Source organism: Bison bison, unplaced genomic scaffold (genome assembly GCF_000754665.1).
Source record: "Bison bison bison isolate TAMUID 2011002044 unplaced genomic scaffold, Bison_UMD1.0 scf7180017864508, whole genome shotgun sequence".
Lineage (NCBI taxonomy): Eukaryota > Metazoa > Chordata > Mammalia > Artiodactyla > Bovidae > Bison > Bison bison.
This window is the reverse complement of record NW_011495064.1, coordinates 16,469,855-16,485,185: the sequence shown is the minus strand read 5'-3', so window position 1 is coordinate 16,485,185 and position 15,331 is coordinate 16,469,855. Positions and strand designations below refer to the sequence as shown.

The window sequence follows — 15,331 nt, the reverse complement described above, 5'->3', positions numbered from 1 at the left end:
CAAGAGGCTTTTGAGTTCCTCTTCACTTTCTGCCATAAGGGTGGTGTCATCTGCATATCTGAGGTGATTGATATTTCTCCCGGCAATCTTGATTCCAGCTTGTCCTTCTTCCAATCCAGCGTTTCTCATGATGTACTCTGCATATAAGTTAAATAAACAGGATGACAATATACAGCCTTGACGTACTCCTTTTCCTTTTTGGAACCAGTCTGTTGTTCCATGTCCAGTTCTAACTGTTGCTTCCTGATCTGCATACAGGTTTCTCAAGAGGCAGGTCAGGTGGTCTGGTATTCCCATCTCTTGCAGAATTTTCCACAGTTTATTGTAATCCACACAGTCAAAGGCTTTGGCATAGTCAATAAAGCAGAAATAGATATTTTTCTGGAACTCTCTTGCTTTTTCCATGATCCAGCGGATGTTGGCAATTTGATCTCTGGTTCCTCTGCCTTTGCTAAAACCAGCTTGAACATCAGGAAGTTCACGGTTCACGTATTGCTGAAGCCTGGCTTGGAGAATTTTGAGCATTACTTTACTAGCATGTGAGATGAGTGCAATTGTACGGTAGTTTGAGCATTCTTTGGCATTGCCTTTCTTTGGGATTGGAATGAAAACTGACCTTTTCCAGTCCTGTGGCCACTGCTGAGTTTTCCAAATTTGTTGGCATATTGAGTGCAGCACTTTCACAGCATCATCTTATCATTAGGTCACTGTAAATGTTTATTTCCAGTAATTGGGCAATACATAAAACATGTTTGAAACAATCAAAAACTCTGGATGCCAAATAAGTCTCCAACTTGGGTCACTGTTAAGAAAATCCATTTAGACTAAAGGACACCCTTGAACAATGGAAAAAGTGTACCCATTCAATGACCTTATGGTGCAAAAATAGATTTGAGGGACGTTTTATGAAATTTGGCTTCTCCAGTATTCTTGCCTGGAGAATCCTCATGATCAGAGGAGCCTAGCAGGCTACAGTCCATGGGGTTGCAAAGAGTTGGACATGACTGAGTGACTAAGCACACATTAGAGATGAAAACTTGCTGGAAATGTTGAAATAACTATAACCACTAGAAATGTAATTCTAATTTAATCTATTGAGCAAAATATCAGAAATATTTTCAAATATTTATGGAGTACCAGTGCTTACTGTAGGCAACACTGATACCTATCTTTGCCAAAATTATGACTTTTCAACTATTTAAACTTGATTTATTTAATTTTTTATTGGAGTATAATTGATTTTCTTTTTTTTTTAATTTTATTTTATTTTTAAACTTTACAATATTGTATTAGTTTTGCCAAACATCGAAATGAATCTGCCCCAGGTATACCCATGCTCCCCATCCTAAACCCTCCTCCCTCCTCCCTCCCCATACCCTCCCTCTGGGTCGTCCTAGTGCACCAGCCCCAAGCATCCAGTACCGTGCATCGAACCTGGACTGGCGACTCATTTCATACATGATATTATACATGTTTCAATGCCATTCTCCCAAATCTGCCCACCCTCTCCCTCTCCCACAGAGTCCATAAGACTGATCTATACATCAGTGTTTCTTTTGCTGTCTCATACACAGGGTTATTGTTACCATCTTTCTAATTGATTTTCAATATTGTGTTAGTTTCTGCTGTACAGAAAAGGGAATCAGCCATACATATACATACGTCCACTCTCTTCCAGACTCCATTCCCATATAGGTTCATTATGGAACACTGAATAAAGCTCCCTGTGCAATACAGTAGGTTATTATTAGCTATCTTTTATTTATTGTAGTATACTTCAAACTTGATTTACATTCAAGAAACCGATTTCTCTTGGCCATCCTGTGCTTAGTTGCTCAGTTGTATCCAACTCTTTGCAACCCCACTAACTGCAGCCTGCCAGGCACCTCTGTCCATGGGTATTCTCCAGGCAAGAATACTGGAGTGGGTTGCCATGCCCTTCTCCATGGGATCTTCCCAACCCAGGGATCAAACCCAGGTCTCCCACATTTCAAGCAGATTCTTTACTGTCTGAGCCACCAGAGAAGCCCAAGAATACTAGAATGGGTAGCCTATCCCTTCCCCTGGGGATCTTCACAATCCAAGAATTGAACAGGGTCTCCTGAATTGCAGGTGGATTCTTTACTAGCTGAGCTACTGGGGAAGCCCTGATCACCCTATATGTTCTATTAATTTCTGTTCTCTTAATACTTCAAGGTGAATTTAGTGATTCCTGTACCCAGCCTGATTCACATAGAAATCAACAGTATATATAATCTTAAGAATAAATTATTTTTTAGGACTCTGAAAGATGAAACATCACAATAGAAAGGTATGTTCCCCTTTATCTTGACACTCTCCATCAAGGTAAAAAACATTTTAGATATTTCTAATCACATTATTCCTATTCTTTCCACTTTATAATATTAAGACAAGTCCAAAAAATCTGTATTATTTATCTATCATCACTAGGTCTATTTGCTAACCACTGAATTTTCTCCGTTAATCCTCTCTCACTTCATCTCTAAAACAGCATTGGATTCCCTGACTGATATTCAAGAATACCTGATTCTTGACATCAATCAAAGATGGAACTGGTTAAAACAAAGATGTAGCTACTCATCTTTACCTCATAATCCTCCCCTTGCAGGGAGGATTGTCAATTAATCAATCAGACAGCACATTTATCTGATTTCTGAAGCCAGTAAGTTCAGAATAGTCCAGCTCATCACCATGTTTTTCTTCACAACAGCCCATAATCAAATCCTGATGCTGGATCCTTCACAAAAGCCTCTGCATTCAACTCTTTATCTTCAAGTTGACTTCTTAGATTGGACTCTGATCATTTCACAACTGGACCAAGGCCAGCTTCTCCTCCCTGGCTTCCTCATGTCTACCATGTCCATATCTACTTCCATCTTATTCAAAAGTTGCAACTTTTAAAATTTTCTAGATATTCATTAAATGTACTAAACATAGGGCTTTTAAATTCATCTTAAAATTATATTATTCTATTTATAAGTCAAGAAAATGTTCACATTTTCTTTTTTTTATAAGGAATTTTCAAATATGCTGAGATAATTCAAAGAATAAAAACAGTAATCACTTGTATTTCTACCTCTGAATCAATAGCTGTTACAATTTTGCTATATTTGTGTATAAAGGGCATTTAAAAGTAAATTACAGACATCACGGCATTCCTCACTCTAGAGTAAGGACACTGCCCTACATACCTCTAATACCATTATCATAGCTAAGAAAAGAATAGTTCCAAAATACTATCTAATATCCAGTCTATATTTAAACATCCTCAGTTGTTCTTTAAATGTCTTTCAGAGCTGGGTGTTGATATTTTTTTTTTAACCATGATTAAGGTTCATACATTAGATGTGCTGTTATCTCTCTAGGCTCTTTCTGGGGAAGTCAGTATGTGTGTGTGTGTCTTTCTGGGGAAATGTGTTTAATGATATGAATGTTTCAAAGAAACCAAGCAACAATTTATCAATCTTTTTGATGTGATCGTTTTGGCTTGTTTCTTCACCTTCAGTATTCCCTGTAAGCTAGAGGTTAGGTGTAAAGGCTCAATTAGATTCTGCTATGTATTTCTGGCAAGAATCCTTTTAGGGTGTTGCTGTACATTTCATACTGTAGCCCATCAGGAGGCACATAATGTCACTTGTCCTGCTTTTAATGATTCTGAATTTGATCACTTGATCAAAGGGGCATCATGCTAGTTTTACTTTGACACCAAGTCACTTATTTTGCCTTAAACCTAAGGTTTAAAAGACTTTATATCTGTACCAACATCTTCCAGGAACTCTAGTTTACTTCTCTGATCTCTTCTGATGCTTCTTTCTTACCTGTTTCTTACAGTGTTCTCTCTCCTCTGTTTAATTTCTCCCCTCTTCTCTGTGAGCTTAGTTTCCTAACCAATCATCCATTTTCCTCCACTATCCAAGCAGGTCCCGAAATTCTATTGTGAAAGTCTCATGCATTCGAATACACTGATCACAGTTCATGTTGTATTTTCAACCTCAAGTTTACTGCTTCATTTTTAGAATGTGCTACAGAAACAAGAGTATTTTTACCAAATGTTGCATATGACTTCTATTGGCAATACATAAGCACAGGTGCTTACTGATTATGACATTAAGTTCTCAGTAGGTGTAATCTACAGTGAATAAGAATCTTGCTACTGAGCAAAACACCAGTATTTATTTAAAATAAATAATAAAAGTTTAAGTACTCGTTAGGGTTTTCTGTCATTCATTTAAAATCCACTTATACCTCCCTCTGTAGCTGTATTTGCAAACCAACCATAGGAAGAAAACACAAATATTTCCAAACACCACTGTAGCATACATCTTATACACTATTGACTATTTTGTCAGTAATTTTTTAATGCCTGGATCATCTTAATTGCACAAATTGGACAATCATAGGCATTCAACATTTCTCACCAATAGGAAAAAAATGTATTCTGAGAATATTTTGAAGCTGTGTATTACTGACTACACATGCAAAATTAATTAAGCATTGAGATCACTGTCTGGATCATTTAGATCAGAAGTCAGAGAAATATCCAGATAAGGCAAAAATGTATTCCAATGAGTCTGAATTATTTGGATAATTCCACCAACTATTCAATTCATGTGAATTGTATAATCCACCTTAGGCCTAAAAGTAAATAATTTGTTTATATTCTTTCCAGTGAGCAAGTGTCTGCCTACAATTACATGTACAAGAATAACACGGTCTGTTGACATCTCATTTTCTTGCTTTTTACCATCTGTGTTCCAATTTGGAAACTAAGGAGAAAGATACTGGGCACAGAATTTTAAAAGGACGTGCTTTTTCCTCATGATCGACCTAAGCTGAAATGACTAAACAATGCAAATGACACCAAATTCATCCTCCTCCTCCAAGGCTTTTCTGGAGCAAATTGTGCAGTGCATGAGGCTTACTTCAGCCCTACTGCCCCTGTAAAAACTTGCCTTTGACACAGTAATCCAGTCTTTACTTCTAAGCTAAATGTAACTTGATGATATTCCTTCTGCAAAAAGCATGTTTAAACCTGGTCTTCAACTGAGGAAGAAAAAGCCCCCCTTTCAGCAGGCATTTCAGGCTCTACAGGCAGACCAAGGTTGAGTGGGAGATTAAACCTTCCCTGCCTTAGTGAAGTTACATGACAAAAGCAATCACCTGCTCTATTTTTACGTTTGACTCTCTCAATAGGTAAGCATTTTCTAAGCAAGTATTTTTATAGTTCTGTAACATTTGCAGAGCATGTCACTTTGCCTAGTCTAATTCTGACCAAGCCCCATACTCTTGTCTCCACTTTACAAATAAGGAAGCTGGTTCCTTGCCACCAAGTGCTGAGCCCATGGCTCTAACCAAGGTTTTAAAACTCTACATGGCTCTTCTTTCCATTCTGGTCTACAAACCAATTTTGCTTCTTCCTTTAGGAGAAAAGGGTTTCCCTGGTTGCTCAGTGGTAAAGAAACCCTGCCAATGCAGGAGACACAGGGTCAATCCCTGGGTCAGGAAGATCCCTTGGAGAAGAAAATGACAACCTACCTCAATATTCCTCCCCGAGAAATCCCAGGGACAGAGGAGCCAGTAGGCTACAGTTCATGAGGTCGCAAAAGACTTGGACACGATAGCAACCAAACAACGAGAAGAAAGGAGACGACCTAACCATAGAGTTGCCCGGCACCTAAAAGTGTTCTCCAGGTTCAAAAGCGAGAATGACTCATTCTATTATCAACATATATCACACACACAGACACACATCATTTTTTGAAGATTCAGGTAACAGTAGATAAACAGATCTCACCTATTCTTCTCACAGGGGGTTAAAACCATAATAAGTGACAGGAGAAGAACCACAGAACAAAGCTATGTCATTATCACCTAATTCCAAAGAAGGAAGCACCAAGTAACTGTGGCAGAGGAACCAGTAATTTTCTGTTGCTTTTACCATGCACATTCAATGATGAGTTTTAAAGAAAATTCAACTTCTCTCTCACTTAACAATATATAGGCCTACAGTTACACATAAATGCAATATTTAAAATATACTTCAAACAACTTATACACTGCTATTCTAGTTATATAGTTTTATAAGAAAATAAAAAATGACAAATTATTATTGTCTGATGGATTCAAAACGACTATATCCATTAACCAGCAAACTATTGCAAAAAGGCATGAAAATTTTCAAACATCTCTGTAGAATATATCTTATGTACCAAATCTCATGTCTGGCACATGCTTATTCACAGATTACTGTAACTGAAAAACTACCAACGGGCAATCATGGACATCTTACAGCATTTCTGGAAGTTCAACACATACTATTATCTTAGAGGTACTTCCAAATATCTTACAATGCTTACAGTATCTTATATGTCAGAGGTTGGCAAACTCTTTCTGGAAGTCTTTGCAGACCATATTTTAGGCATTTCAGATCATATGACCTCACTGAAAGTATACAATCCTTCTGTCAGTAGCATGAAAGCAGACATAGACAGTATGTAAATGATGGATCTGGCTGTATCCAATAGATCTTTATTTATAGTAACAGGCCCACAGGTTGCCAATTCCTTCTACAAAAACCTCATTTCATCAAGGCTGTCTTATTAAAAGAGACTATCTAGAACACATCACTAAAATGGGCTGGGCAGTGCTGCTCACCTGTGACCCAATGGTTTCCTGGAAGCACCGGCCCAGCTGGGTCTTAGCAGCCACCGGATACACGTGAGGAATGACTTGCTGGTATGAGGAATGGACCGTCTGGGTCTTCTGGACAGGAAGGCCTTGGTAAGAGGTTTGGGACTGGCCCGGTTGAGCTTCTTTAACCTTCTGACCTGTTGGGCCATCAACTCTTGAAACCTGATGTATCTGGACCGAGGCCTCGGGAGGGTGCTTCACATGGATATTGACTATGTTAGGAGGAAATTTCACTAAAACAGATCGGGAGGAAAACTTATCAGCTGTAAATAATTAACATGCATGTCATGATGAAAGTAAATTTTCATGCTCATCAGCATGAAACTAAATTTTATACATACACATATACTTAAGTACATATATATTATGCTGTTGTTTTGTTGTTTAAGTCGTGCCAAACTCTTTTGTGATCCCATGGACTGTAGCCCACCAGGTCCTCTGTCCATGGGATTTCCTAGGCAAGAATACTGGAGTGGTTAGCCATTCCCTTCTCCAGGGGATCTTCCCACCCAGGAATCAAACCCATATCTCCTGCATTGCAGGCAGATTCTCTTTACCGCTAAGCCACCAGGAAAGCCCACATACATATTATACATAGGATAAATAAAAGATTTATAGTGTGGATCTAGTTTTGCTGCACAGCCATTAAAACTCTTGAGAGTAAAAGGGGACACTAAAAAATTAAACCTGAATTTATATACCTTAAATAATAAAACTACTTTTACAAAGCAAAATTTAAATCTCTCAGAATAATGGATTCATGAAACATTTTTTTCAGAAGAGCCAAAAAACTATGAAATTTGTGCTACTTGTGGTCATGCATTTTATCGAACAAAAGTAATTAAGACTCAAAAGTTAGATTATTTTCTAATTTCTCACAAAGTTTTCATCAGAGAGACTATAGGATTTATAACACAATTTCAGAAAACATAGTTCTCTTACCCTTAAACCTGGTGTGTACATACTTTTGTGCTTCTTTTCACACATACAAAATATTTAAGTGTGACATTTTATATCAGTATTTTCTTTCTCTGCAGGTTTCACACAGAATTTTATCTTCTGATTCTAAGATTCAGGTTTTAAAGAATATAAGCCAGTAACACTGCTCTGACCCCTTTTTTAAAAATTGTGCATGTGTGAGAGGTGCCAGGTTGAAAAGAATGAATTAGTCACAGAATTTGAGCTCCAACTGACCTAGTTTATCTTCCTCTACAGATGAATAAACTGAAGCCCAGGGAGGTTACAGATTGTTTAGAACTAAAACCAAGTGCTCTTTGACTACAAAATAGACTTGGTATTCAACAGCAGGTACTGCTAGATGATTAATGACCATCAGAGTCAGAACACCATCCTGTTCATCTTCCCCTTTCCCAGGTCCTGCCAGAAGAGCACGGTGTACGTTTATTAGCTCTTGGTCCTATGTCACCAGAGAAAGATGGGCTCCATTTTCTCATTTCCTAGGTACCATTCTCTATGGCTGAGAAAGCACTGTCGCCATATAACGGGGCCCATATTCTGTTCCAGTGCCAACCCCGCAGGCACTGGGCTTCTGCATATATAGGTCTGGCATGTTAACAGAGTTCTGACGAATAGGCAAAATCAAAAAATAGTCAGCCTACCTTTTACTCCTTGCTGGCTGGTCATGGTCAGAGGCAAAGTATGTGTTGAGTGGACAACATGTGTTCCCAACGCCTTGCCTGACTGCTGGGAATGCTGATACACTTTAGGCAGGCTGGCCCCGTGGACTGGGATCTGACAGAGCTTCCCTGTGAAATTTGGAGGGCACTGGCATTTGTCCCTCGAACTGCACTGGCCTCCATTCATACATGGAAGATGGCAAATTACTATAACGGGAAAGAGAAAATGTGAAGAGTTGGTTAGTTTCTCAAAAGCTAAGTAACAATCAATCAATATAACACTCCCAAAGCACAGCCATCATATTACCAATGACTTTAGAAATGGTTAACAAAGGAGAACCTACACTGGGAGAAAAATACTTTTTTTTTTTTCCTATCTTTTTCTTTCCACCTTAAGTAAGTCATTTAGCTCTCCAGTTGCTTGTGGTTGTTCATCCACAATGCTGGAAAGAATTCATGGGGGAAAAAAATACATATATGTAAATATACATAGTTACTTAGGATATCTCTTACATTCTGTACTTACTTTGTTTTCCTATTACTATTTACTGTCTTTCTAGATTATAAACTCCTTGGGGGAAAGAAATGCCTGGTTTAATGACCTTTATATCCTCAGCAACTAAAATAATGTCCAGCGCATAGTGGACATTAAATATTTCTTCCAAGAATAAACAAATGAGAGCGCTAAAAATAATACCTGTTTAGAATTTTCTCTACATAAGGAACTGAACTAAGCTCTACCCAGAATAAGGGAGTAGAATAGTTTGAATCCCACTTTACAGGAATTTGCAATCCCATTAGGATAACAAGACCACAGTGAAACCTAGGAGTAGCAGAGTGATTAATAGTTGGGAATTTATTTAGAATGCCAAAAGGTAAAAGGATGTGTCTGGGTGAAGAATTTTATGAAGAGTTTTAAATTCTGGCTAAATTCAGCTTATGGCCAACCTCTTTACGACTAATGAATTCTTCCCGTCAGCCTTTAAACTGAGCATATTTCCAGCAGATTAAAAAAATAAGTCTCTCAACTCCATTCTCTTTCAGCTTCTACTCTGCTTCAATTCTCTCCTCCATGACCAAACTTTGCAAAAGAATTATCTGCTCACTTCTCTGCTCACTACTAGCTAGCCAGCACCAAGTTGTATTCCCTTCTTTGTGTGTGTTCCCTTTTCCCATACCTCTCCTACACTGAAACTCCTCTTACTCAGGTCACTAATGGTCTCCACATTGCTAAATCCATTGGTTGGATTTCAGTCTTCCCTTAGCTTCTGTGACATTTCACCCACCTAGTTTGCTCTTTCCCCTTTGTCTACTGTCTCTTGCTATTCTTTGCAAACTCCACTCTTTCCTTATCCTTTAAACACAGATGTGCTTCAAGATTTGGTCTCAAAATCTTCTGCTTCACTAACCCTACACTTTCTGATTTCATCCTACCATATGATGATGTCACTCAAAACCATATTTCTGAGCCAAAGCTTTCTTCTGCGCTCCACACTGTCTACATCCTGTACATCTTCTATAGACATCTCAAACTTACAATGTCCCACTTGGAACAGGATCATCTTCCCCCTAACATCCCCCATTCACTGAGGGATGCTTAACAGAAATCTGAGGGTCCTCTCAAACCACTCAAATATCCAGTTCTCCAGGCCCTGCCTTCTAAACATTTATCAAATATGCCCACATCTTTCTCATCATAGAGATCCTATTTTCTCTAAACATCATTTCCTACAATTCAGCTACTTTGAATTTGATTCCTGAGTGGACAGGGCTCTCTCACCCCTCCTCATGTTTTATCTACCCTGCATCCTTGGCCTGGAACACTCTTTCCATTTGCTTCCCAACACCCTCCCCGTTTGCCCACCTAACTTCTACTCACCTTTTAGATTCTGCTTAAACCTCACTTCCTGGAAGCATTTCCAGTTGCCCCTCATCTAGGTTTGGGCCTCTCCTCTGTGCCTCCATGGGCTCTCGTTCACTGTTCATCATGCCCCTTGGCTTACTGCATTATAATCCTCTGACTTCGTTTCTGTATGTCCCATTCAACTAGAGCTCTGTGAGGTCAGGGACTTCAATGTTTTACCCCTAACATGTAGCTCAGCTTTTAGAAAAAATGCTGCAGCTCAAAAAAAAATTACTAGATGAAAGAATGAACAGATTTATGGCTACTACTTTGTCAAATACCATTCTAGGTACTACAGAAGAAAGTAAAAGCTAACTGGAGCTGTTAGATAATACATGATAACTAAAAATACACATTAACAAATAAGTAACACTGGAAAATATAAAATGCAAATTCTATGGAATTTCAGAGAAAAGTCATTTCTGGGAAGTCAAAATAGACTTTTCAGAAGAGCTCACTTGAAATAAGTCTTTGAAGCTGGGGATTCAGAAAAACAGAAAGGACTGCATCCCAGGAGAATGGTGTGTGAAAAGGCCAGAGGTAGGCAAATTTGGAAGATGAGAAAGCCTGTGTTGTTGAAATCCCAGATTCCTTGGGGAGAGGGGTCAGGTGATAAACTGGGAGATGTAGACTTAACTCTGGGAATGGGTAAAGGTCTGATGAAGAGTTTGGATTTTATTCTGTAATTAGTAAATCATTTTGGAGACTTCAGGGAGAGAATTTTCCAGGAAAATTACTCTTGTGATGGCATGTGGCATTAGCTGGAAAGGAGAGTGACCAAGTAGAGAAGTCAGATAGGAGAATATTAAAATAACTGAAAGACAACTTGAAAAACCCTTGGATTAGGATCACGGTAAAAAGAACTGATAGAAACATGAAGTAATATTATGATAGACAGGCAATCAGTAAAACGTGGAGATAGGACACAGGAAGTCAACAGAAGTGAAGGAAGAGGTAAGACACTGAAGGAGAAAGAAAAGAACTGGAAAAAAATGACCAAGGTGACTGCCAAGAACTATGTCCAGGGTCTGACTATGGGGCAGATAAAGTCAAAACTGTCCATGCAAGATAGGGTCTAGAATACGCTTCCTCAAGTGTCTAATCTACACTGAGGTGCTGAGTAAGAAGAAGAGTCAAAGCTGACTCTGAGGTTGAGTCAAAGACTTCATAATTCCAAGTTCAATTCTAAACTGAATTTCTACTAAACAACAGCTTGCTGCTGGATGAGTTTAATGTGCATGCCTAGCCAAGATTTTCAGTCCGTTCAGTTCAGTTCAGTCGCTCAGTTGTATCCAACTCTTCACGACCTCATGGACTACAGCACGCCAGGCTTCCCTGTCCTTCCCTGTCCTCCCGGAGCCTACTCAAACTCATGTCCATCATGTTGGTGATGTCATCCAACCATCTCGTCCTCTGTTGCCCCCTTCTCCTCCTGCCTTCAATCTTTCCCAGCATCAGGGTCTTTTCCAATGAATCAGTTCTTTGCATCAGGTGGCCAAAGTATTGGAGTTTCAGCTTCAGCATCAGTTCTCCCAGTGAATATTCAGGACTGATTTCCTTTAGAATTGGGTGGTTTGATCTCCTTGCAGTCCAAGGGACTCTCAAGGGTCTTCTCCAACACCACAGTTCAAAAGCATCAATTTTTCGGCACTCAGCTTTCTTTATAGTCCAACTCTCTCATCCATACATGAGTACTGGAAAAACCATAGCTTTGAATAGATGGACCTTTGTTGGTAAAGTAATGTCTCTGCTTTTTAATATGCTGTCTAGGTTGGTCATAACTTTTCTTCCAAGGAGCAAGCATCTCAAATAATTTATCACTGGAATAGAAGCACACTTTATTTTGTATGCTCGATCCCTGGGTCAGGAAGATCCCCTGGAAGAGAACATGGCAACCCACTCCAATATTCTTACCTGGAGAATCCCATGGACAGAGAAGCCTGGCAGACTACAGTCCATGGGGTCACAAAGAATGGGACATGACTGAAGTGACTTAGCACAATATGCATGAATTTCAGTTAATACAGTTTAATTAAATAATACCAGTCTCCCAAAAACATGATCTGAACTTCATTTGCCACAATATTAACTAGGTAACTTCACTGCTATCTCCTTGGTCCACAAATCACTACATAAATAACAGATGTGTATCACGGCCAATAACCAGTCATATCACTCCTTCAGAGTCTGTTGGCAAGTGATCCTGGCATATCTGTTATTCAGTTCATATATCCCCTCTCTCTTGAACCTCCCTCATACACGGACAGCAAAGCAGGTAGTTGAGTTGCCTCATCACTTAACAAGGACAAACTCACATGACATTTTACAGAAGTGTATAATCAAAATGGCCAAAAAAAAAAAAAAAAAAAGTAGGCACAGCAAAGATGGAAATAAAACTGGAAAGTGGTTGTGATGTAGGATAAAGATGGTCCCAAGGAAATGACATTAACGGAACTCAGATATTCCACAACTTCAAAAGCACAAAGGTGAGTTGTTGAAACCTGATTCAAACTTAGAAAGGTTCACTAACAGGTTCACTAAGGCAAAGAAAAGATACTCACTCCACATCATACGGTATATCAGAAGAAAGTGAAAATACTCAGGAGACTGTTAAGTTCTACTGAAAGAAATAAAACACTTTAATTCTCAGTGTTTCTAACACTTTAAATCATAGGGCACTTTGTAAATATTGCCTCTACTATTTTTTCCCCTTTCCCTATACATACATCACCTACAGTAAAAGAATTTTAATGTTTTGACAAAAAGAAAAAAATTTAAGGCAATGGAACTAGTAATTTCTCCATTGATTACGATTGTTTTGCACAGTTATAGCTTCCAAGGTCATTTTTATGGTGCTGCACCACCATGCAAAGAGGTCTGCCTATCACCTTTACTAAAATACCATCTTTATTTTTTTTAACAAAGCTGGTGTTTATTTCTAGTATCAATAGTAGATTTTGAAATCTAAAATTAATTTAATTAGCTTTGTTTAAATTTATTTTTAAACCTTGGAGATAGCTTCCACGCAAACATTTCAAAAACAGTACCAGTCTAAGTGGATACAGCAACAATCCCAAAATAGAACTCCAATAACCCTGTGTCTCTCTGGTCATAAAAGAAACCACTTCTGCTGACTTATTCCAACCAGTAACTGGCCACTATTTATAACCATTTATGAATGAGAAATAAAATACTTATTCTCCTGTTCCAGCATTTTCACAAAAATCTAAATTACAATCTAAAGTTCTTTGCCTCAATTCATTCACTGTGCATTGAGTCCTTTGTGGCAGGTTGATCTTTTTAAAGCTAAATAGTCTTTTGTGTCAAAGAAAACAAATTTAAAATCACCCTACAAAAGTTAAGGATTTGACTATGAATAGTTTCTTTCTGTTTCAAAAGTTCGTGCCACTCTCAAAACATTGCCTGGTGATATATATTCTGGGGTGCCACTGTTCTAGAAAACTACACATGAAGGGGGAAAAGAGTAAGTTATCTTTAAGGCTGCCTTGAGAAGCCTGTGGTATGCTAGTTGTAAGTCTAGCTATGGCATATATTTTAGAACACATAACTGGAAGGTGTAATATAGAATGCTGGCTGAGAAATGTCATAACCTTGTGAACTCGACATCTTGTTGGCCATCACCATAATTCACTTCATTGCATCATACAGTCGCCTGGGACCTACCACAAATAACAAGAGGCATGTGTGCCTTTAGCCTGATATTCCAAAGAGTGCGATTTCATGACAACCACTCCAAGCATCTCATGGTACAACTATAAAAGGTCACAATGAGCAAAAGGATCCAGGCTGGAAGAAAAAGTTGGAGGATTTAAATATGCCCAGCGTTTCGGTACATTCCACCATTCACAGTGGTCCATAAAACTAGCAGGCCTCAACAAACTAGGCTGAGAGGATAATATTCACAGTCTATGCCACAAATTGGAACTTAGTTTAAATGAATAGGTACTGATCTGTATACAAATATGGGCAAACTGAATTTTCGACACATTGGGGCTATAAAAAGCTAGACTCTCATTCTTCCCTGTTATCTTAGCTGACTATAAAAATATTTCAGCTGCTTGTCCCCGAAAAGCGCTCTAAGAATGTGCTTGACTTTCCTAAAGACAACTCCCAGCAACACCCTGGCCCCTCTACCCACCCCCTCGCTTTGTGCGCCAGCAGACTGTTTCAAGTTATTGTGGTCAAGGCAGAGCAGAGCAAACTCCCATCTGAAGGAAAACCTACATCTGTCGTTTTGTAGAAGAGACACACACATGATTTTGATTTGAAGAGCTACTTCCACTTTCCCACTTGTCTCTCATTAGGAGAATAATGTTCTCTTAAAGGCGTTCAACGTTTTGGTTGCTATCCCTTGCAAAGTGAAAAGAAAAGTAATAATATTTTTAGCAAGTTCAAGTTATCACTTTATCTCTCCCCTAAATATACCTACCTTGCTCTCTTTTAAAGGATACCCACAGATTCTATTCAGCCAGAAAGTAGGTTAATACTGTAGCCGTTTAAAGGTTTCAGATAACAAAATGTCAGATAATAAACACTGCAGCAAACCATTGCTCATTTTTTAAATGTATTTTTAATTGGAGGATAATTGCTTTACAATGTTGTGTTGGTTTCTGCCATACAACAATGCGAATCAGTACCCCCCCTCTTGAACCTCCCACCCTTCTAGGTTGTCACAGAGCACCAGGCTGAGCTCCCTTTCCACTGTCTGTCTATTTAACATATGCTAATGTATATGTTTCTGTGCTACTCTCTCAGGAAGCAAAAGTTAGAAATGGACATGGAACAACAGACTGGTTCCAAATAGGAAAAGGAGTACGTCAAGGCTGGATATTGTCACCCTGCTTATTTAACTTCTATGCAGAGTACATCATGAGAAATGCTGGGCTGGAAGAAGCACAAGCTGGAATCAAGATTGCCGGGAGAAATATCAATAACCTCAGATGTGCAGATGATACCACCTTTATGGCAGAAAGTGAAGAGGAACTAAAAAGCCTCTTGATAAAAGTGAAAGAGGAGAGTGAAAAGTTGGCTTAAAGCTCAACATTCAGAAAACTAAGAT

The 15,331-nt window shown here is 38.7% G+C and overlaps 1 protein-coding gene across 5 annotated transcripts in view; it reads right to left on the bottom strand.

Annotated features, from left to right (window-relative positions):
* Window positions 1-15,331, bottom strand: part of LTBP1 (latent transforming growth factor beta binding protein 1) — a 379,548-nt gene that overhangs the window by 212,500 nt on the left and 151,717 nt on the right. For all 5 annotated transcript variants that reach the window (XM_010829829.1, XM_010829830.1, XM_010829831.1 and 2 more), the window contains 2 exons: window positions 8,331-8,555; window positions 6,676-6,944 (listed from right to left, as the gene is read on the bottom strand). In XM_010829829.1, coding sequence (XP_010828131.1) covers window positions 6,676-6,944; window positions 8,331-8,555 — 494 coding nt within the window. The remainder of the gene's footprint in view (window positions 1-6,675; window positions 6,945-8,330; window positions 8,556-15,331) is intronic.